The sequence below is a fragment of the Augochlora pura genome, chromosome 4, assembly GCF_028453695.1.
Source record: "Augochlora pura isolate Apur16 chromosome 4, APUR_v2.2.1, whole genome shotgun sequence".
In the NCBI taxonomy this organism is placed as follows: domain Eukaryota; kingdom Metazoa; phylum Arthropoda; class Insecta; order Hymenoptera; family Halictidae; genus Augochlora; species Augochlora pura.
The window spans coordinates 6,344,338-6,366,851 of record NC_135775.1 but is presented as its reverse complement, the minus strand read 5'-3'; the positions used below and the strand labels follow the sequence as shown (position 1 = coordinate 6,366,851).

At 40.5% G+C, this 22,514-nt stretch overlaps 2 protein-coding genes across 2 annotated transcripts in view; both read left to right on the top strand.

Annotated features, from left to right (window-relative positions):
* Positions 1-20,906, top strand: part of Unc79 (UNC-79 domain-containing protein) — a 31,249-nt gene extending 10,343 nt beyond the window's left edge. The window contains exons 11-48 of the mRNA XM_078177756.1: positions 208-384; positions 1,007-1,284; positions 1,371-1,507; positions 2,343-2,573; positions 3,296-3,439; positions 4,232-4,361; positions 5,493-5,665; positions 5,842-5,990; positions 6,242-6,399; positions 6,478-6,659; positions 7,441-7,642; positions 7,752-7,946; positions 8,661-8,774; positions 10,683-10,831; positions 10,966-11,087; positions 11,153-11,384; positions 11,463-11,604; positions 11,769-11,964; positions 13,597-13,870; positions 14,279-14,598; positions 14,928-15,232; positions 15,456-15,545; positions 15,619-15,804; positions 16,022-16,113; positions 16,184-16,410; positions 16,488-16,598; positions 16,678-16,818; positions 16,892-17,046; positions 17,116-17,210; positions 17,342-17,593; positions 17,652-17,879; positions 18,012-18,167; positions 18,237-18,412; positions 18,684-18,957; positions 19,029-19,169; positions 19,237-19,359; positions 19,473-20,476; positions 20,534-20,906. Of these exons, the coding sequence (XP_078033882.1) occupies positions 208-384; positions 1,007-1,284; positions 1,371-1,507; positions 2,343-2,573; positions 3,296-3,439; positions 4,232-4,361; positions 5,493-5,665; positions 5,842-5,990; positions 6,242-6,399; positions 6,478-6,659; positions 7,441-7,642; positions 7,752-7,946; positions 8,661-8,774; positions 10,683-10,831; positions 10,966-11,087; positions 11,153-11,384; positions 11,463-11,604; positions 11,769-11,964; positions 13,597-13,870; positions 14,279-14,598; positions 14,928-15,232; positions 15,456-15,545; positions 15,619-15,804; positions 16,022-16,113; positions 16,184-16,410; positions 16,488-16,598; positions 16,678-16,818; positions 16,892-17,046; positions 17,116-17,210; positions 17,342-17,593; positions 17,652-17,879; positions 18,012-18,167; positions 18,237-18,412; positions 18,684-18,957; positions 19,029-19,169; positions 19,237-19,359; positions 19,473-19,667 (6,652 nt within the window). The 3' untranslated portion in view covers positions 19,668-20,476; positions 20,534-20,906. The remainder of the gene's footprint in view (positions 1-207; positions 385-1,006; positions 1,285-1,370; positions 1,508-2,342; positions 2,574-3,295; positions 3,440-4,231; positions 4,362-5,492; positions 5,666-5,841; positions 5,991-6,241; positions 6,400-6,477; positions 6,660-7,440; positions 7,643-7,751; positions 7,947-8,660; positions 8,775-10,682; positions 10,832-10,965; positions 11,088-11,152; positions 11,385-11,462; positions 11,605-11,768; positions 11,965-13,596; positions 13,871-14,278; positions 14,599-14,927; positions 15,233-15,455; positions 15,546-15,618; positions 15,805-16,021; positions 16,114-16,183; positions 16,411-16,487; positions 16,599-16,677; positions 16,819-16,891; positions 17,047-17,115; positions 17,211-17,341; positions 17,594-17,651; positions 17,880-18,011; positions 18,168-18,236; positions 18,413-18,683; positions 18,958-19,028; positions 19,170-19,236; positions 19,360-19,472; positions 20,477-20,533) is intronic.
* The window catches only part of Pez (protein tyrosine phosphatase non-receptor pez), a 3,443-nt gene continuing 936 nt past the window's right edge, over positions 20,008-22,514 (top strand). Inside the window, exons 1-6 of the mRNA XM_078177762.1 lie at positions 20,008-20,038; positions 21,225-21,591; positions 21,662-21,830; positions 21,904-22,065; positions 22,133-22,221; positions 22,283-22,484. Of these exons, the coding sequence (XP_078033888.1) occupies positions 20,008-20,038; positions 21,225-21,591; positions 21,662-21,830; positions 21,904-22,065; positions 22,133-22,221; positions 22,283-22,484 (1,020 nt within the window). The remainder of the gene's footprint in view (positions 20,039-21,224; positions 21,592-21,661; positions 21,831-21,903; positions 22,066-22,132; positions 22,222-22,282; positions 22,485-22,514) is intronic.

Sequence of the window (22,514 nt, the reverse complement as noted above, 5' to 3'; positions counted from 1 at the left end):
ATTAAAATTGTTTATACCGAGAAAGACTTAAATATTATAACTTAACTACAATTAGAAGATTTTAATTCCCGACAAGATAATACTTTCACCTCATAGAATTTCTGCCGAAGGGCTGATCATTGTCGACCGTATCTACTGTAAAGAGACTTTAATGCGTGTTAAAGCAAAGTGCCTAGATAATAGCAAATATTCTGAACAATGATTTAGGGATACGCTCGCCTCGAGAACTTCGCATCTTAAAGACGGACTGAACCGTCTTTTCTGTCTGGTACCTTACGAAGTGATCACACCGGAAGTCTGGGACTACGTGATGCCGCACTGGATGGAGGCCATGGTGAACGACGTACCCGAGCACGAGCTTCACGAATTGAAGATGATCCTGTGGTATGTTTGTTCGATATTTGTTACATAAAGGGAAATGTTTTTTTAACAAAGTCCAATTTCTTGCAAGAAAATGCCTTGATTTTTAAAGCGATGTAGATAATATTGTCGAGAGGTGAATGAAGAGATAAATAGCTAAAATAAATTAATCAATTGCACTATAACGAGTTAAACACGTGACAAAGATTTCATATACGATCCGCTAAATTAAGAGCTAAATGGAAGAAGAGCTAGAGAATAATAGATTTTTAATAGAAATTTAAATTAATTAATTTCAAGTAGGAGTAATATTAATCATAATGAATTTTTGCTATTTTGAATTTAATTTGAATTTTTAAAGAAATGTCAATTTTAATAGGCTTTTAATAGAAACCTAAATAGAAATTGTAAATTAGAATAGCTTTTTAATTATAATTTAGATTAAAATTAATTCTAAATAAAATTTGTTATAATACTTTTTTATACATAGAATTTAATTACTACAAATTTGTATCATAAATTTGAGGTATAATAGAATCTGTAGCTAAAGTTAGCTATGAAATAAATCATGCTACAAAGTGTTAAGATTTCCAGATTTGTAATTGGGGAATTTCAACGACCATCATACCGAATATTCTGATTCCAGCAAAATCCTGGACCGCGACATGAGCCCGTTAGGCTTCGACACAAAGAAGATGTACAATTTCGTGGCGAAACGGTTCGTCAACACCTGCGCGAAGGTGCAAGAGCAAGCGCTGAACTGGTTGCAGACGTTGACCATGTTGGAGATCAGCATTCCACTTTGCCAACTCTTTTCGATGTTCAGCGACGGTGTGGCAGTTATGGGCGCCATGAATTCCTCCGAGTCTGGCCAGAAACCTACCAAGGGATCTAAGAAGGAGGACGAAGACGGAAACGCTATATGTAGATATCAAAATACCGAAAGAATTATTAATCGTAAACGGTGTTAGGTAAGGTTGGAATATTAAATGGATGGCGATGATGTTCAGTTGTAGAGAACGATTCGGGAAAGTCGACGCCATTGTCCGACGATCTGCAACCGACACCGAGACACATGGAATTTACTACTAACGCGGAACTAAACCTGTCCTGTTGCATACTCATGCTGGACATTCTGCTGAAACAGGTAAGCTTACAGTTTTCATACAATTTATCGAAATCAAGTCGGTGCATGTGATTATCGACAATGTGGCGAGATATATAATACATTATTTCAAACTTAGCGTATAATAGTAGTAGCGTATAATATTAAGTAATATAGTAAATATATGGAATTGCTTAATATTATATTATAAAAAAATAAAATCTTATCGTAGATTATTAATTACACACGGGTTCCATTGATAAGACTATTAAACCGCCAAATTATTTAATTTCGTCATTAATATTATAATAACGTGCTTTCTAATATTAGCTTCGAATCAATTTCTTCAAAATATGATTATTGAATACTAAACATTTATATACTACATATTTCACTACAATTTTGGAAAAATGAAGATACTTGAAGGATAGGAGAGATTTTATAATTTTTCTAAAGAACAATGTAGAAATAATCTGTTAACGGAAAAAAACCTTGAAATAAAATAAATCTTTCCGATGAAAACAAGAAAAGAATCAACTCGATCGAGCAATCAGTATTAGAGATAAAAATTCTCAAGTGCAACCTTCTTGTGAGCAAAAACACAAAAAAGGTTGCAGCACTAGAGTGTCTATATTTTACGAAAAAATTCGAATGCAACAAAACGATGACATAAACCTCCCCTCGTTTTATGCATATTACGTCACAGTCGAGTTCGAACGAAATCGCTGCACCAGTAGTCTCATTTTTTATTCGCCGGTGCATCATCTGTATTCCAACCTCGTTATATTGAAACGAATCACATGGTTGCAAAGGAGAAGTCGAAACGCGTCGACGAGGTAGATAATCGACGATACTGAGAATGATGAATGGGTTGAAGATGGAGCTGCAGAACATCGACAAGCACACGGGGATCAACACGTGGGTGTGCAGAGACGCGTGCCACCTGATGAAGTCGATCGTCGCATCGAACTGGAACAGCTGTCACGTGTGCAACTCGGACAGCGACGGTGCCGAGTGCACTTACTGCGAATCCAGAGTGATCTGGCATCAGCTCTGCCTGCAGTTGGTCACCTACATGGCACCGGAAAATCCAGCTTACCCGCCTGACGTGAGTTCGTTAGGCCATGTCTCCTGAAATAACCGTGATCGCCCGCGTCCGCGACGTGTTTCTACACGTGGATCGTTCAATGACGCACTTCTACCTCGTTGCGATAGATCGACCGTGACGGTCTCAGGGTCTCAACCCTGTCGCACCGATGTATTTCGAGCTGTAAACTCAACGAGTCGCAAAGCTGAAGAGCTTTTCTGTTACAGAAAGTTTTGCTCCTGCGATTTCTTCCGCGCCTAACGAAGCGAGGAAAATTTGTTTCTTGCAAAGTCTACTTTCATTCCCAGATTAGGGTGACAGAAGTATTTTTTAGAAATTTATTGCTTCGATTTATTTACTATGGTATTTATAATTTAATTACTAAATTTAACAGATTATTTAGTAGCAGTATACATAGTTACTTATGTTATAGAGCAACTGGTTAACCCAGTTAAAAATTTTACTTATTAAAGAAACTTGAATAGCAAGTATTAAACATCTATAATCCTTTCAGTATTGACGTTATAGTTATCGTTCATTAATAACGTTTGAAAAATACTTTTAAAAATCTTCGAACAAAATATGATCGAAAAATGCCCAGAATAATATAAGAATAAATATAATAAACAAATGTATATATATAGTAACAAATATACGAATTGGTAAAAGATTTAAAAAAATTAATCGCACAAGCAATCAATTATTTTCAAAATCAATGTTCTCAATGGCGTATATTTTAACAGAAAATCGTGGACGAGAACGCGGAGGATCACGGCCGGAAGAGCCCAGAGGGTTCGAGGAAAGGCGATTCGAAGGCAGACGTGGTGATCAGTATGCCGGTGCCGGAAATGCACTCTGTCGGAGGTGTTCTGGCGCACATGCCTCAGGTATGCTCGACGCGTTCCTTCGCACACTGTGACCCTCGATCTAATTAAATGGCTGAATATCTCTATACGGGGTGTATTAAAATGATTGTAACTCCGGGAAATGAGGGGTTCCTCAGGTTATTTGGAGTAATTTTTTCCTTGACGAAAATGTGATCCGTGGCTTCGTTTATGAGTTATTAATAACAAACAGTAGCCGATGGGACGCGAGCGCGCGAATTATCAACGTGGTCCAACGAGGTCCATCCAGCTAATATTTCTGAGATTTTTCAAATTAATTAAAATTCGGAAAATTCACTTCTTGTTCATTATTTCGAACGCGACTCAAAGTCTGAGTATAACCGCCTCCTTCCGTCGCACCCCGGAGCGAAGCATGTTCAGCTCGCTGACTCGACCGCGCAGCCCGTTAGTTAACGTTTTTCGTTAATAACTCGAGAAACAAAGCCGCGGATCACATTTTCGACAAGGAAAAAATTACTCCGAATAACCTCAGGAACCCCTCACTTTTCGGAAGTTACAATAATTCTGATACACCCTGTATACACACAAAGTGTTACACCGCCTAACGTACACCGTCTTCTATCTCCCCTCTCTATCTGTGCGAATACACTTCTCTCTGCAAGAACCAAAAACAAAACCAAAACAAACAATGCAGCATGCTCTTCGTCTAAACTGTGTGTGTGCGCGCGCCTATCTCTGTCTCTCTTCTTCCACTGCGAAATGGCGTTGTGTGACCACTGACACGGTAGGCTAATCTATGTGGCCGGAGGTAGCTATTTTGATCGTTTATATCAGTTCTTCGAACAGATCATGACAGCCACTGTAGAGACCGTTTCGGAGCAGCTGGACTTGGCGGCCATCATGCCGCCGGAGAAAGTGATATCGGCCGTTGCCAGGGCTGTCACCCTTTCGGAGACCGACGTAGGTGAGAACGAGCCCCTCATCCTATAGCATAAAAGATAGAACCGCTAACTGTAGCAATTATTAACAAATTCGTGAACTAGGAATTTAACCTTCCGCTGAATTCGTCGTATTAATAGAATGCGTTTATTACAGAAAGGATTAGAAATAATAATTATTTGATTAATTTTTGCGGAGGATTTGTCACTCGAGTGAAAAAATCTATGTAGGGCTTTGTAGGTCTAGGTAGATAACAAAGAATCCCTTTTAGTGGCATTATTATCTTTAAGTATTAAAAGAAAGGTACAATACGACGAGGAAGAATAAAAAATTAAAAAATATCTGAATAAAAATATCAATTTCGTAATTCAATTTTGGAAAATGAAGATGTAGATGCACGTTTTATAGAATGACAGAGTTAGATACAATACGGTGAACAATAGAATAAAATCGATGAACCTGTATCGCTCCCAGCGACGGCTGACCACACGTAGACTCGTTCTACTTCGATGAATTAATTACTCCCGTTGAATAGCTGAGTGCTATCGACCGTGGCTAACTACCAGTTACACGTCTGGCCATATGTTAGCTTGTACTACCCTAAATCTTACAGAATTAGGTCCATCGAATTTAGAACTTTAGCTCATTAATATACACGACGTCGATGTTAAAGCATCGGTCATTTTTTGCCGAAAAATTGTCAACCTGCGAAGAGCTATAACTGCGTAACAAGCTATCATAAAATCATGTTTTTTAGCAAAAATTAATGCTTGAAGTCTCCATTTTACGATACCATATTTTAATTTTAAATATCATGCATCCCACGACTGTATTATCCGAAAAAAGACATGTTCGTGATATCAAAAAAGTGTAAAGTTCAACATCCCCCAAGGAGTTGCAAAATTTTCTTCGATCATCTCATTCACAGCATCGTAAAATTCGGACTTTTTCCTTTAATTTTAAGGATTGAATTACGTCGCAACAATTTTTGTTAAAAATTACCGACGCTTCAACTTTGCTGTCGAGTGTGGATTCATAGCGTATGCGAGTCTTCGAAAGTTCTAAGCGAAGAGAACAGAAGTTTCTCGAATTGTTTACAAAAGTAGAAGTTTGTAATGCTATTTTCGAGTCTGCTGATCGAACGAGTTTCTTTCAGCGACGGCGACGGTGAGCGTGGCGAAGCCTCGATTAATCGGAGCGAACGATCAGCCATTGAATCTCAGTCCGGAGAACGACGACGCCGATTTCTGGCACACGTCCGTTGGCAAGTTTCGTTTCAAGATCGAGGACCTTCCGGAGCAGCTGCAGTACATTCATAAACTCTTGAAGGTGCCAGAAGCCAATTTTATTCTTTCACAAAATTCGTCTCGCTTTCATCATGTACTAAATAGAAAAAGAAATCATAGATACCAGGCAACCTATGAATTTAACACTTGTTAAGAATTTCTATTTCACTGTTTGATGTTATTTCAAAGTTTTTCACTGTTCAATTTGTTCGAACGCAGGAAATAATGACGATCGAGAAGCCGGACATCCTTTACTACATGCTGCAGTGTTTGAACGTGATGTGTTTGTACGGCGACGCCTTCAACATCGCAGTGAAGGACCACCGAGGATTCTTCACCTGGTGCCAAGAGAATCTCTTGATCAAAAAGTGAGAAAACGGATTATATTTCCTCCATACACTAGTCCAGCTATTTCGCGTTATCATTTTTCCTATAAACGCATAAAATCCGCAGTCTAATCATAACCGGAGTCTTTACGACTGCAACAATTTGTTGTTTAATCGGTTCGACTTTCAGCTGAATGAAAAGTAACAGATATTCTCTGCAGCCTCCAAGTAACTATTACTCTATCAATTATAGACTGTTCTCCAATATTTACGCTGAGTTCCGCTTGTCACAGTTTATGGGAGCTGCTGAACGCAGAGTACTCGCACATAGCGCAGATCACAGTGCCGTTGTTGCTCCACTGCGTCACTCTACCTTGCGGAACCGACACGTTTTGGAGGCTGATCCAAGAGGAGTTCCATAATTCAGATTGGCGAGTTCGCTTCGTGGCAGGTAATCGAGGAGTTCACTGTGCTACCACAGAGGCGACAGATCGGAATGATTTATTGTTTCGTGTTCGTCGTTCGCTAGTCGAGAGGGTGACGTTGATCGCGAGATTCATGGACTCGACACCTCTGAGGAACGTTACCAGTCTTCAGGCTGCGCTGGCGAACGCGTTCTGCTATCTGATAGCCAGCATGGACGACGGCAACGTTTATGTCGCCCAGAGAGCTACTTTGTTCCTTGGCACTATCCATGACGCGGCCATGAGGGTACGATTTTGCGGTGATCATTTATAAGAAATTTTTAACTAGCCGGAAGAGTGTAACTGTAGCACCGAGTAGATCAATTATACATTGAGTCTGTATCGGTTACAAATCTCGAGGAAGAAAAATTAATACGGTGCAAGTACCTATCATGAAACACTTTGGTCAATTATGACCCTTACTTGAAACAGTAGTATGATAAAAATAGATACAGCATGTATACATAGAGCAAAATGGACGTAAAAATTTTACTCATATTTTTGAACATTGTTCTTTATAAATCCACTATAACAATTGGCAGTAAAAAATTTTTATTTGTATACGATTGTTTCATATTGTGTATTTGAATTTTTGATGCACTTCAAACGATGTCTCGTTGTAATACTTTACTAGTGTGATCGTATATATTTTATTCATATTAAATAGATATTTCAACGTTCGTTACGTCATCTAGACACATCAATCTATGGAACAGTAACATCAATATTCAGCAATAACACTTTTCAATTATAATAAAATCGGTGATAATATCGTACCGTTCCAAATTGGGTACAAAGCGTTCCATAGTAGGTACTTTTATATTAAAATATTATTAGACGTGCAGATTGGCTATGATTTGTGTATTAGATGCAATTCAGATGCTAGTCTAAAGATTACTCTTACAAATTAAATATACATTGAGCAAAGCAATTTCATAAAATAAAAATTTATAAATTAACTGAGCTGTAGGAAATAAGATAGGCGATAGGTCTAACGTTATTCTTTGATAAACTATTGTTCTTCTCAGTCGCTGATCCTCTGTTTGGAGACTCAGTTCGATTCAGTGATAGTGGACCGACCGATGGTGCTGCAGTCACTCTACCAGCTGCACAACAGTCTGAGCGACAGACATATCTTGACTTGGGAGTTCTTTTTGAATCGATTCGATACGTTGTTCCTCGAGGCTCAGATCAGCTTGGAGAGATCGGGAGATATACCCTATCTGCGCGGTGAGTATCTCGATCGAAAATCAGTGGAGTCGATTAAACGCCGCATTCTCGCGCCGAGAAAGAATTTTGCAGTGGAAAGAACAAGACAGAGAAACGAATTGCTTTGCAGATCTCAGAAACACGGATCTCAACAGCGAGATCTTCATGAAGAAGTTGCACAGGGCTCAAGAAGCTCTGTCGCAATCGGATGGCAGCGGGACGAACTCGATAAAGACCTTGAGTGCAAGCTTCGGCACAAAGTGGCCCTACAAGCGAACTATGTCGGCGCCTGCGTCCATGATCCCTCGGCAGGACACGAAGCAAGGTAACAGGGTTCAGGGGTATCGAAAGCAATCGACATTTGGACTGCGGATTTTACAATGCCGTGTCGAGGGACTATTTTTGTGATCTATAAAATTTGATAGAAGTTTCAGAATTAATAAATTTTAATAAACTCTGTTTTTTATATTTATCTATATCAAAGATCCGCGGTCCATCGACACTCCTGAAACCGAATCAAGCGAATCATTGCTAAAAGCTTGACGAAAGACTGATCAGAACTAGATCCTCGTCGGACCTTGCAAGCTAGACTAACGCCAGAGAATAGATAATAGATCGTCCGAAGATTACGTCGTACAGTGCTAACTTTCCCAAAAAATTGACCAAGATACAATTTTTCGAACATATGATAACAAAAATCTGCTACAGTACATATATTATAAATGAGATCATTCGAACTTTTTTCCTTAGTGAAAACGCAATGCGCGGCTTTGTTTAGGAATTGTTAACAAAATACGCTTACCAATGAGAGGCGAGCTCGGCGCAAGCCGACTTCTCAATTTTTTTGCGAAATGCTAGAACTGTGCGTATTCTAGTAAGTCCACAAAAATCGAATCGACAGACACGATTCGTGAAGACTCGATTGTCTGTGGCGACTTCGCTGAACGGAACTGTTTCACATGATTTAGTCGTCGCTTGACCCGCACACACGTGTGTGTTTTGTTTTTTTGACCTGTGTTCCACTTCCCTGACCGCGCAGAAAAGGAAAAGGTGTACAGCCGGCAATACTCGGCGCCTATCCTGAAGCGCAAGAGCTCCAGATTCGGACTGGGTCAGTTGCTGGGGTCCACCCCACCTAATAACAGTATACCAGGTAGAGTAGTGTGTCTGCGCTGCCCTAAAAAAAACAAACGTGGCATTCCTCTGTGTTACGCGGTTCAATGTTCCCATGTTCCCCGCCCACTCTGTATATGCGATACTTTGTCACGTTGTCGAGGATGTCGACGTTCGGGATAGGTGTGTGTTCGGTGTGGGGACCATCGGTAAGTCCCTGTCTATGGGGTAACTTGGAGGATTGCTTTGGAGGCTGGGCTTGACGCTGCGCTAAGGAGATGAGCAAACCTTTATCTTCGAGCGGATCGTTTAAAAAAATACTCTCTACTAACTGGCCATTCGTTTTTCATTTGGACGTAGATGTAAAAGACGTTTGGAAAAGAGACGAATTATTTAAAAAAGTAAATCTTATTTTCCAATGGCTGACCAATCATTTTTTTATTTAAGATGCGTGAAGAAAACATTCATGATTGAGACGAATCATTTTACAAAGATCTTATTGCCTGGTAACTGACCATTAATTTCTCATTTGGAAATTGACGGAATATTCATCAATTGCATAGATTGTTTTAGAAAGTCGGTCTTGCTGTCTGATAGATAGCCATTTATTCTTCATTTAGAGACGTATGAACAGAATACTCATAAATGAGACAAATCGTTTTATAAAGTCAGTCGTATCTGGAAGCTGGACATTTATTTTTCATTTGGAAGTGTTCATCAATTATACAGATTGTTTTACAAAGTCAATCTTACCGTCCACAAGCTGACCATTTATTTTTCAGTTGGAAATTGATGTACAGAACGTTCATCAATTACACAGATTGTTTTCGATAGTAAATCTTACTGTCTGCAATCCGACCATTTATTTTTCAATTCGAAATTGATGCACGAAACACGCATAAATCAGACGGGTTATTTTACAAAGTCGATTTTACTGTCCGGTAGCCGGCTATTCATTTTTCACGTGGCGATGCGTGGACAGAACGCTCGTAAATGAGACAAATCGTTTTATAAAGTCAACTCTGCTATCCGGTGGCTGGACATCTATTTTTCACTTTGAGATTGATACGTCGAGGAATTTTATGACTTTTGGAGTCAGCGTTCACTGGTTAGTCCTGGTGCACTGTTCAGCTCAGAAGCAGATCTTTGCTTTCGCTTGCTTCTTGCAAAAATATATAAACAAGCGAAAGATAATAACATAATGTATATTATAAATGTTTAAATACCGTGAACGGTGCACTGGGTTGAATAAAATTCTGCTCATCTCCGTATAGATAGAAACTCCAATGTCTCGAATTGCTAATCACGATTGTTGGCAGTTACATGATTTCAACTTTCCTAAAGCGTTTACTAGCGATTCGAGATGCTTAAGTATTCGTGTGCCTGCCGATGATCGAGCTGAGTATGCTTGTTTTGAGATTGATTCTTACTCTCTTGAATGTGGTTAATCATAGAAACGAGTAGTAGTTTCCTTGTACATATTTTAGAATAGCTTACTCGTTCGCTTTTATATTATGATTAATTAAAATAGCATTCTCTGCTGTCCTATGCTTTTCTATAAATACTGCGAGTCTCTTTAAACTTGATCGCAAAGAAACTGGTTGTTCAAGATCACTTTAGCAGTCATAGTATTAGCCCATTGAGCACGAAATGCATACTTTACAATTTACTATTAGATAAATTCCTTGAACAACCATTCGATTTTGCAACGATCGTAGTTAATGCCTGGAAATTCCTCTTTCGTTAATCTGAAGTCGACTTGATACTCTTGCTCTATATCTTCTTTCTTTCGTAACGAATCTTAAACACTAACTCAATCTGTCTATTGTATGATAACGATGGTAAGATTCTTTCCTTTGATCTGACTTTCTGTAGACAAGAATTTTCCATCGGACTTTTCTTCATTCCGCCGGAAAAGCGCGGACGTTAATATCGTTCACCGTTGCAGATGGCCATGTACATTCGCTCAACATGGTCGACGAAACCAGCACACTACCAGGATGCACCAACAAAATCGTCGACTACGAGGAGGCCGACAAAGAGACGATGCACCTGCTGGTGTTCCTACTGATGCAGTTTCTATCTAGACAAGACCAGGTAGCTCAGTCTATTCTTTTCCGAAACCTTTTTGTCCTAAGCAATATAATCGATAATATTTATTGTTGTCGATGTTATATTGTCCGAGCTATTAGAATCATTACTGTATCATCATAACAATGCATGATCCACAGGCCTACCCGACGGACGAAAAACCGCTGTCCAAAACCCAGGGAATAGTTCTGAGACACCTTTACCTCCTGTTAGGCTACAACCAGACCGAAAGGACTTTCCACACTTCTCCTCAACGTTTGAGGTACCCTAATTCAAGCAACAATGTTTCCCTCTTCCATATCGTTGATTAATCATATAATCCTGTAGGGTTTCTCCGGTTTTCAACGTCTTCATCGCCAACCTCCCCCAACTTCTGGATCAAAATCACGTAATGGGATGGGTAATGACACCTCCGGTGCTAGCCATTTTGCAACACTCACCTTGCCCACCTCAAGGACTGTCTTCTATGGATCATCAAGCTCCCACCTACAGCCTCTGGTACCTCGAACCCCATAACAGGCGTTCCTGGCTCATGGCTCTTCTAGTTATCCTCTACAAGGTACAAATGACTTGTTTCGAATTGATTTCTTCTACACTTTGTAAAAATGTCAGCATTCCTTGTCATCGTCCTGTTCAGTGCCAATACGGTCAGCAACCGTGGTGCAACCAGCTACAGGTGTTAATCAAGATCGTGCTGAACACGCTGGACATGCAGCACCATCAGTGCAAGAAGATACCTGCCACGGTGGTGATGAGTGCTCCGCCTTCCAGATCACGTGGTAGCTTAATCTTTAACCAGTTTACTTTATTTCTATCCTCGCAAATTATTTACGAATAAAATCATTGAATTGATTATTCACTGGAATAATAAGCTAGATAAAAAAGTTATTCGAATAACGATAAATTATGATTCCGACTCTGATTAATTGCGTCCTTTTTTTAGACGTATCGCAACCATCTCTCGGCGTCGACCACGACCTGGGAATGAACGCTGTAGGAGAACCAAACACCGAAGGTACTCCCATAAGGACTCCAATGGTCTCGGTGCATCAGCGCAGTCCAGGTCCGACGCACAGCCAAATGGAGACCCACTGGGAGGAGAGCGCGCCGAGCTGTCGCTACAGCAACAAACATTCCAGGTCATTTCACTCATACCTCTGTCCGATTCGACTGCATTTTAGATGAAATCCTAGACCACCACCCCCCCCCCCAACCCCCCACGAGAAGGTAGAGCATTAGGCTAACTATAGCTTGGAATGTTCCTCGACTGACACGTCTGCGGACTTTGCACTATCACGGATCTTCTGTGAACCCCACCTTTTTGTCGATCTTCTTGTCTCTCTACCAAGAAAATGACTTGCCAATAGAGTAACCGGACTGCGGATTTTATGCGTTTCGAATTGAAAGTTCTATGGAAAAGTACGATTTAATATTTGCAAAGCGCAGTCGATGCAAGAAACTTCCATTCCGCGCGAAAATCTGCGGTCTAACCTAACCCCTATTCAAAATTTGAGAAATAGAATCAACGAAGAGCTTGCACTTGGCGAAACAAACGATAACACACTGAAGAATCTATCGAGTCGTGAATATGTTTGATCAATCGATGCACAAAATGACTAGCGATCGTAGTAACCGAGACGAGGATAATCACAATTGAATGCGATACCGGATTGTAAATAAAATCATCCCCTCGCTGCGAAACGAATCAACTGTCTTTGAATCGCGGGAACGGAACTTAGTACAGTAGAACCTCGCTTATCCGAACATGTCGTAGGACAACGGAGGATAAAAGAGGTTCGTCGATGGACCGCGGATTCTGTTGGAATAAAATGAACAACAATTGATTGAGATAATCGAAAATTAGAGGAAACGTTTGTTCGGTGATCCGCGGTCTATTCGTTAACCACCCTTACTAGTCACCTTCATTAATTTAACCCTCATCCCCTCTCCTCATTTTTCTAACTTAATCCTTGTCTATCAAGTTGGCACTATCGGAAAAAATCAATATAGCAGGAGGCAAATCATGAAATGAAGAAAAACATATTTACAAAATAATCGCTTCAGATTATTCTCGTAAAATTTGTTTTAAAACGTGTAGCATAATCCTTTGTTACTGCTCATTAATCAAATTTGAAATTATTCTAAATTCTTGCAAAGTATTACAGCTCGGCTCCCTATAGCTTCTAAAATAAGACAAAAGGTGTAACGTCTTCTTCTGCTCGTGAAATTAGTGTCACATTAATACATAAAACTCTTTCTATGTCAAAAAAATAAAAGTCATAAAGTATAAGATCAATTTTCCTAAAAAAATAACAGAATAATGTACTCCGAAACTTGAAAATAGTACCAAATTGAAGGAGGAAGGGATGAGGGTTGATCTCATCAGATCTAACACTTTCGATCCAATTGCTCACGAATAATCACTGTAACTACACCTGGGCAACGTATGTAAAAATTCCTGTACTCGAGAACACGCCAGACCCGCTACGAAAAAAGATCGTCTATCCGACGTGGAGCATTGACTAGTTCGCACAAACGAGGTCCTACGGTAAGAAACCGAGCTGATAGGGGTCATCGTGAGTACTGTACTTCACTGTTGCAATTGCCAAGAGATAGTACGATGGCTCGAGCATCCTAGATTGTCCGATTAATAGAGTGTCCAGGAGAGCCAGAGAGAGAAAGAAAGAGAGAAAGAGAGTACATCACTCGTGCCTGTGCTTACACTAGTAGCTGCTTGTTACAATTTCCGCTATTGTGAATGCTCTGCGAAGCTACTCGATCAATGCGGATGATACGGAGTCCGAGCTGGCCGCAATACCCGAGAGCCCAAAATCTGACAGCACCTTACATGGCAGCAGTGGTGGATCGCTCGGCGAGCTGGAGGACACCCCGTCAGCTGTCACCAGGAGCATCTCCCTTTACGGTGCCAGGGCGTCGACGCCCCTCGACCTCGTCGGGAGGATGGACTGGGCCCATCACCACACCAAAAAGATGGAGATATCCAGGCCCACTTGGTTCTTGGGCAACGAGGAGGATTCTCATCAGGTAATTTACCTGGTCCTTCTAATCGAACGCGATCCCATTGTTCTTTTATTTAACCCTTTTGGTGCCGATCAAGACGACTCAAATTCTCCATTTACTCCAGATTCTATCATGGACAGATTTTGGATAAAAATTGACCAACTTTGACTGTCCTAACTCTGTGAAAATCATTGTAGAATGGCGACTTTGTTGTTAAATTAAAGCTTGATACTTCTACTTATTTTTAGATTTTAAGTTTCATACACCTTCACCACTGAAACTCCTTAAATATGAGACCATGTTTATCATGTTGATAATTGCCAAGTTTGACGAAATGTACCGACTTTGTAAAATTTTTTTCGGAAATGCTGTTTTCAGTTTAAGCCCAAAAAGCAGAAATTTATAACTCGTCTTGGTGATTTGTTTTTTAAGCAACCACCAAGACCCCAAAAGAAGTGGAGCGTCCACGAAGGAGTGAAGATGATGGTAACTAGCCCGTTTCTGAGTGGACAAGCAGATTTCCAAAAGATCGCCGCGATCGCTAAAGCGTTGCCCGAAAAAATCCCGGAGAGATCAACGCCGGAGAAAGGGATCTTGGAAAGGACGATCACAGAGAAACCAGCGTGGCAGAAGGCCAGCCAGGAGAGGAATATTACTGTGCAGGTGGCCTTCAATGGGGAAACAGCGACCTCGAAACCCTTTCCGATGTCCACGGCTTTTGCTACCTGTGCATCTACGCCGCAGCCTCCAAAGTAATATCGAATTTTATTTACAAATTCACCTAAATCAAGTCTACTAAGTTTCTCAATTTATGATTATAAAAATTACAAACACATTTCCACGGATAATGATTGGATAAATTGCAAATAATGCAGATCAGCAATTTTTATTGCTTGCCAGGTGCAATGTTAGAGATCGTCAATCTCAATACTATATAAACTACACTATAGGCAATTTTTTCGAGTTTGAAGATTTCTATTCTCTCTCAATTTTAATTCTTTTTCTACGCAAAAATTGAACACTTAGGAGATCCTCTAAGTCCAATTCAGATGATGTTAAATGTAACATAACACGATTGCAGACACGAAATGCCAAAAGAGAAGCTGCCAGCCCCATCGAGCAACTCAGACTCACCGACCTCGAAGCATCTGAGTCGCCAGAAGAGGATAGAGCAAACTGTGACGGTAGCATCACCAGTTTCACCTGGTCAAGTAGTCACAGTGACTAGTAGCGACCAATCTAGTTCACCAGCGGTCAGCTCGATCTCCTCTCAGATCACCAGCACCGAAAACGGTCAGAATCAAAGCTGGATTGACGTTCCTCAACTTTTGACAACTCCGTTGGTGGAACGACTATTGCCCATCGGTACCTCAAATCGTATTACAGGTAAAAATAACTAGAAGCAAAGAGCAACTACAGAATCTGCTCTATAACTGTCGCAACTTTGAGTCTGCCCGATAACACTTATGGTAGAGGTAACACATTTCTTTATGGTGTTACAAATGCGGATAGCGATTGAAAAAGAAAGAGAGACTAAGTGCTTAATTTCTAAAATTAATACTCATTATTGATATACACATGTTAAATTTTGTAATTTAATAATTTGCAGGTTCCAGACCACCGCAACGAATTCTAGCATGCGAGGAGTCCTACGGCTCGCCAGATTCTCCACTGTCCAAGATGGACGTGTTGACAGTTAGTAAGTATACTGCGAATAAGAATGCAGTCTGAACTGAATATTAATCGAGGAATTCGGACAACATGTTCCCCAGGTTCGTCGTTCGATCAGAACAGCGAGACCTGCACCAGCGTGAGCGACATCGCAAGTCCTCGCAGCATCTCTCAGCTGGAGCTACCGAAACCAGAACGATTGCTACCAGTCGGGCCTCAGGGAACCTGCGACTTTAGCGGATTGATCAAGCATCTTCGGCAGGGGCTGAATCTCCACGAGATCGAAGGTAGAAAGAGGAAATTCTTCCGTCAGTATCTGTGAAAGAATTAAGATTTGTTAATGATCATAATCTATATTGGTCCGGCAAGTTTTCTCATATAAATCAGTAGATTTATTCTAAAAATTATTATATGTACTTCCACAAATTTATCGTACTAACTCAAGCCACTATATTATACATATACTCCTAATTATAGGAGATTAATTACTCCTTACCATCGCAGATAAGAAGGACTTCAGCAACGGGAACGTAAAAGGTTCGAAAGAAACTCTGCCTGCGCCAGTGAAACAGGACAGCACGGCGTCCGACAATGCAGTAAGTCTTCCATTCCAATTAAAAAGATCACTATAATTACACAAAGATAAAACTGTCGATTATATTGCAGTCAATATCGCTGGTGCCAACGTTGAACGAGGTTCACTCGAGCAGATCAACCAGTCCAAGGAGGCTGACGAAGCAGGTGGCTTTAGAATCGCCGTCCACGGCTATAGAAGTCATAGAACACGAACGGAGGGCAAAATTGAAAGATCATGTCAGGATCCAGCGAGATAATCCAGGAAGAGCAGGATTCAATATACATGACGGGCCTATGACGAGGCACACCGACTCTTGGTATCTTTCAGAACATTCTTATCCGCAAGTTCCATATATGTAGATTGAACACTGACTGTGTGACCTCGTGGTTCTAGGCCCGGGCCAAATTTGCAGAGCAACTATGACGTCGTTTCGCAAGCTCATCGCAGTGATTTTAATATGAAGCATAGTCTGTTTCGTATTGGCGACGACTGCATTCACGAGAGGTAATTACAGAAGTTCTAGTAATCGATGAGAAGAAACATCCAATAATCTATTTTGTATAATCCTGATTTTATTATTTAGATGCTCCGATTGTGGTACGCTGAAGGAAGAGTATTCTGATGAAGAGCTGGGTCTCTGTATCATCAACCTGGGAACGTTCATTCACCGTGAACCGTCCCTAGCTGCGCCTCTTCTGCCAGAGATCTTGAGAGTCGTGACAAAGTGAGTTACGATTAAATTAGTAACGACGCATCGCGGTATTCGAGATCCCTAAACGGTTCTGTCATGTTCGCAGAGTGGCTCTGAACGCGATGTACCCCTGGCAGAGCGAGACCAACATGCACCTGCCAGGTGGCGCGATCAGCGTGGCGCATCAATTTCTACGCTGCGTTCTTCATCAATTGGCGCCTAATGGAGTATTCATACAGATGTTCCAAACGCATTTGAACGGTAGATTTCGCAATCTTAAAATCTCGTAGCGATTGTTCTACTATCGACAATGATCTCTTCGTTCTTTAGAATCTACAAGGATGCAGTTCTTCAGGAGCGTCGCCCAGGCCCTGGTCGACTTCAATGAACTGAACCCTATCGCTCCCTTACAATTGCTGCTCGAGGTAATCCTCGTTTCCACATAATCTGTAGTTGGCAACGAACTAATTTCTAGTTGTCAAGCAACTTTCGTCGTAAGCGCACTACACTGCGGCAGATGAGCAAGAAGCGTTACTCAAATACCAGGTCGTTTCAGGCACTAAACGCGAAGAAGTCGCTACCAACAGAACGCCTTCCGGTAATTCTCTACAACATTGCCTCCTATCTGGATTGTCTACCATTGGAGGCAGGTCTAGGACCAGGTGCGACGACCTGGAGCGGTCTGTTGGCACAGTTCGACAACCTGTTCCGAAGGTTGACACTGATGCTGTCCTCTATCGAGGACACCACGCCGTTACTGAGGACCATAATCTCTTTGTTGAAGGTTCCCGGGATCCAGCAATCAAAGGTTGGTTAATTAAAGAACTAGTCCTGGATATATGATTGTCATCGGGTCGTTTTCGCAGAACATGCTAGATCCCTTCGCTAAGGTGTTGAGCTACGCTATACAGAACTCGACGATCAAGTACAGCTACCTGACAGACCTGTGTCACCTGTGCCATAGAACCTTCACGCGAGACAGGGACAAACACTTCTTCGGGAGGACTATAGTGTTCGAGCTGGTTCAGGCCATTAAATTCAAGACCACTATACCCGATACTAATTTTCTGCTGTTGCTACACTTTGTTCTTCAGGTAAGACGATGCAAATATTGTAAAGATCTTTGCCGAAGAGGTTTCAGGAAAGTGCAATGGAGGCTTGTTCCTTTCTGATATAGAATTTGAAATTTACGTCGCCTTTTTATCGATCAAATTGGTCAATTCCAGGACATTGGAGGTTCACTACCCAACACAATCGCCTTGGACAACATCCAGGCAGACATATCACCAATCTACAATACAAATGCTTCGGAAACCCTGAAAACTCAGCTGACAGATGTTCTCGAGTTCTTGGCAGACTTTCACACGCTCAGCAAAGTGAAGGTAAAGACGAAGATAACATACTTCCGAGAAGAAATCGTGTCTAGTTTTTAATGGAATTCGGCTGCTTAGAGTTACAGCAAAGGAATGCAAGCAGGACTGAACGAAGACACTCTCGGAGGCATACTGAAGTGTGGATTAGCGCAGTACGTGGCGTTAGAGATCACGAAGGGCAGCAGCAGGGAAAATAGAGTAGTTCTTCGATATCTACCATGGCTCAGCATTGCTCCATCAATGCTACAGCAGGGGTAAGAGTCTCTCGGTTTATCCAATCGAGTCAGAAAAATAACAGTCTTTCATTTTAATCAAACTCTTAAATGAAAATCCATTTTACTCGATGGAGATCAACGTTACGTTTATCTCAATCTTCAAACAGTTGCATCGTCTGATTTTTCTAGGACTCCGAAAAGCATCAACTGTGAATAGCACAAATCCGTTAACTATCATTTTGTTTAAAGCTTCGACAGTATTAAAAATCAACGAACTTACGAGAGAAGTAAAAATTTAACGTTTGTTTAGAGCTCGCGAGTACGTTGATTGCATAGGGCACATCAGACTGCTCTCTTGGCTCCTCCTGGGCTCCCTCACGCACACGGCCATGTTCTCTGGCATGAACAACACCCACAACCATAACCCACCGTGGCCAGTAGCGCAACCAATTCCTCAAGAAGTGTCCTGCCACGTCGCCGATCACGTTCAAGTGATATTCTCCGGATTTCCCGAACAATCCAAGGAGTCCAAGACATCGGTCTTGCACATGTCCTCCTTGTTCCATGCCTTCATACTTTGCCAGGTACACTCAGCTATCCCAGCGCCTTGAATAATTTCGATCCCGCTTCTATAAAGAGTACTTTAATTGCCTAGCTGTGGACTATGTACCTGGAAGAGATATCGAAGAATAATCCGTCGAATAGCGAGAGCCATAATCTCACTATGAATATGCTGCTAGAATTCTGGGGCAGAATAACTCCTTGCATATTGCATCTGGTTAGCTGCTCCAAAGTGGTAAGTCATGGCCGATAAAGAGAACGTTAACACTTTTGTCTCGTTTTTTCGAAATTTGTATTTTTAGCTGGCTGAAATGGTGAATCTACATTTCCTGAGTCTACTGGAGGCTCTGCTGGAATGCGGCTCCATCTTGCTTAGCAAGCTGCTGCCACTTTGGAGTCCTATTTTGTATTCTCATCATGTTCAGGTTCGAAGTTTGAAAACTTACGTGCTCGATTCACAGTCTACTAACGAAACCATTTGTCTCCTTTCTGAAGAATTCATAAGATACGTTCTAACATGGAATTCTGTTGTTCTCAGCTACCTGGCCACTTGCAGATGCGTCTGCAGAATTGCAGGGACTTCCCACCTAGCAAGATGACCACCGAGAGCTTCACCCCGTCCAGGCGGGAATCGAACGCAACGCTTTTGAGGTGGTTGCACAGGCTGCAGTTCAAAATGGGACAGATCGAGCTGCAATCTTCCACAGCCACGTTACAGTTCTACTCGATTTAGAAGAAAGACAAGTTCTCGTTTAGTTGGACAGAGAGTATTTTCTATATAGAGTATCTGCGGCGATGTTGAATGTTGTATCATTTGAGAACGAATGTTAGCGGATGCCGTACGTTACCGATTGTTATAAAATATATTTATAATGTTAAATACTGATGCGGTTGGTCATTCATCCAATTAATTGATTCAGGAGCGGAGTGTGGAGGCATCGGTCGGTTTTCGTGCATGCGAAAGTTTATCGGAACAATTTTTAATGTTTTCGATAAGACGAGATATAGGTGTTCGCATGAAATGCCGCATAATCAGCCTCGATAAGAATATTAGTCATTCCGCACATGGCAGTATGGCACGACAAGTGAAGAATATAAGTGAAGGTAATAACGGCCTAGGCATTTTAGTTCACCGATGACTGCTGTTTAACAACGTCTTATCCTTTTCTAAATGAATACGTACGGTGATGGTTGCTAGAAATAATCTACTTGAGCAATAAAAGAATAAATTATTTTAGCGAAGAATATTTTCGGAAATATTTATTCTTTAAACATTTTCACATTTTTTTAGAGAATAAATATGTTCAATATTATTTAAAAAGAGAACGTTCGATCATTAATTACTGTGTAATGAAAAATAAAGTTTAACAACAACAACACCGTACGTCCTCTACTGGAGATCGAATAAAATTCGTGCAACTGTTTTACCAAGAGAAACTACCAGACACCTTCACATCTTTCATGTTACCTTGTCTAGAAAGTACTCTATCAATATTGAAAAGTATTCCAGCAACATTGCTCCATCTGCTATGCATTAAACATGTGCAGAATTTTAAGCAAATTAATGCCAGTGAAAATTTTTAATTAACATTTTTGCAGCTCCATCTCGTCTACGATATGTGAAACATTTTTAGCTTCATGGAGTACGTCCATATGAGAGCGGTATCTCGTCAGCCAAAGGCTTTTACATTTTCGAAAAGGTGGGGAGCTAAGGAATTTTGACGTGGGTGTATTATGCGTATTAAATAATCAAACGTATATCAATGTCTACCTTCTTCGATTATTTTTGGTTCCTTCTAACGAAAATTTATCATTGCAATTTTAACGTTTAAAAAATTCGTTGGTGGTACCCGAAGCGCCTTCTCTTGCAACCAGCCTTAATGACGTGAGAAACGAGGTTAGAAATGCCCTCGATTTGTTAATCGGGGAAAAATAATACATTTCTCATGCTCGACAGAGTGGAATATAAACAGCGCATGTATGTACATATATTTCAATTAAAAGTAAAAGTATCGTAGAATGCAAGACATTTCGGTGTTCGTTCGTAGTGCCGCAGTACTTTTTTCGACCGATTATAATAATAGTGCACGGTCGATTCTTCTGTCATAACAATGTTTTTATTATTCGTTACGATTTTTTTACTGTCGAGTTCTAAAAATCTGCTTTTAATCACTGACTGAGGATAGTTGCACCTAGTTAATGCCTAATTCTTGGATGTTGTGATTCATATAAAAATAATTGTATTTAAGTGATCGTTATAGTTTCATAAAAGATTCGTATTATTTTTCAGCTAATCAAAATATTAAAATGCCATTCAAATTTCATCTAAAGAAGAGTAGACAATACAATGTGGTGTCGAAGAATCAGTATGTGATCTGTGTAGAGCTTTTAGATACCACATCCATTGAATGCACATTGAGTATTGACAGTTTAGGCCAAGAGTGTCTTGACAATGTGACCCAGCGCCTAGGTTTAGGTCAGCCAGAATTCTTTGGACTTCGCTACATATCTCAACATGATTCCCCATCTCCAAGATGGGTAGACATGGACAAACCATTAAAAAAACAACTCGAGAAAGAGGCAAAAAATTTTAGCCTGTATTTAAGGGTCATGTACTATGTCACAGATGTGCAACTTATTCAAGATGAGATGACTAGGTAAATACTACTGAACTGGATCTTTTTTTCAATCATAATTACCATTATGTCTGAAATTGTTTATTTTTAGGTACCATTATTACCTGCAACTGAAGAGTGATGTATTGGAAGGAAGATTCCCTTGTAACTCTAGGCAAGCTACTCTTTTAGCTAGTTATTCAATGCAAGCAGAATTTGGTAACTATGATGCAGAGAGACACACAATGGAGTGCCTACAGCAGTGCACATTATTCCCTAAAGTAATTAAATAGACTTTCTATTTGATACAAAAATTCTCCAACTTAATTTTAACTTCATATTTTTTGTATTTAGGATGTTATTCAGGCAGAACCAGGTGGTCTAGAGTCTCAATTACACACTGCTGTGTGCCAATACAAAAATCTGCTTGGAGTTACACAAGCTGCATCAGAGGAATTGTACATATCTACTGTCATGCAATTAGAAGGATATGGCAATGAAACATTTTCCACCAAGGTATACCATTACTTTTGTAAATGCAGCACTTTTGACATTCTTAAATGTTTATATCTCTTAAACACAGGATAATAGCAATAATGAAGTGATACTAGGAATTTCCATAAACGGAATTATGGTCGTCTATCCAAGTACACAGACAACACAGTTCTATAGGTAATCTCTTATGTATTCTATTAGAAGTATTGATCAAAGCTAACGCATTATTCTACCATAGGTGGAAAGACATAAGCAACGTAATAAATCACAAGAAAACGTTCAGAATAGAGTGTCAGGCAGAGGGTGAAGAAGCAAAGCAGTTTGTATTTAGCGAATCTCGCAATGCCAAGTACGTGTGGCGTTTGTGCATAGCACAGCATACATTTTACATGCAGCATCAGGAATCGCGACCGTTAGAAAGACCAACTAATGGGTATTTTGTAAGTATATGCCTCGTGCAACCAGTTAGA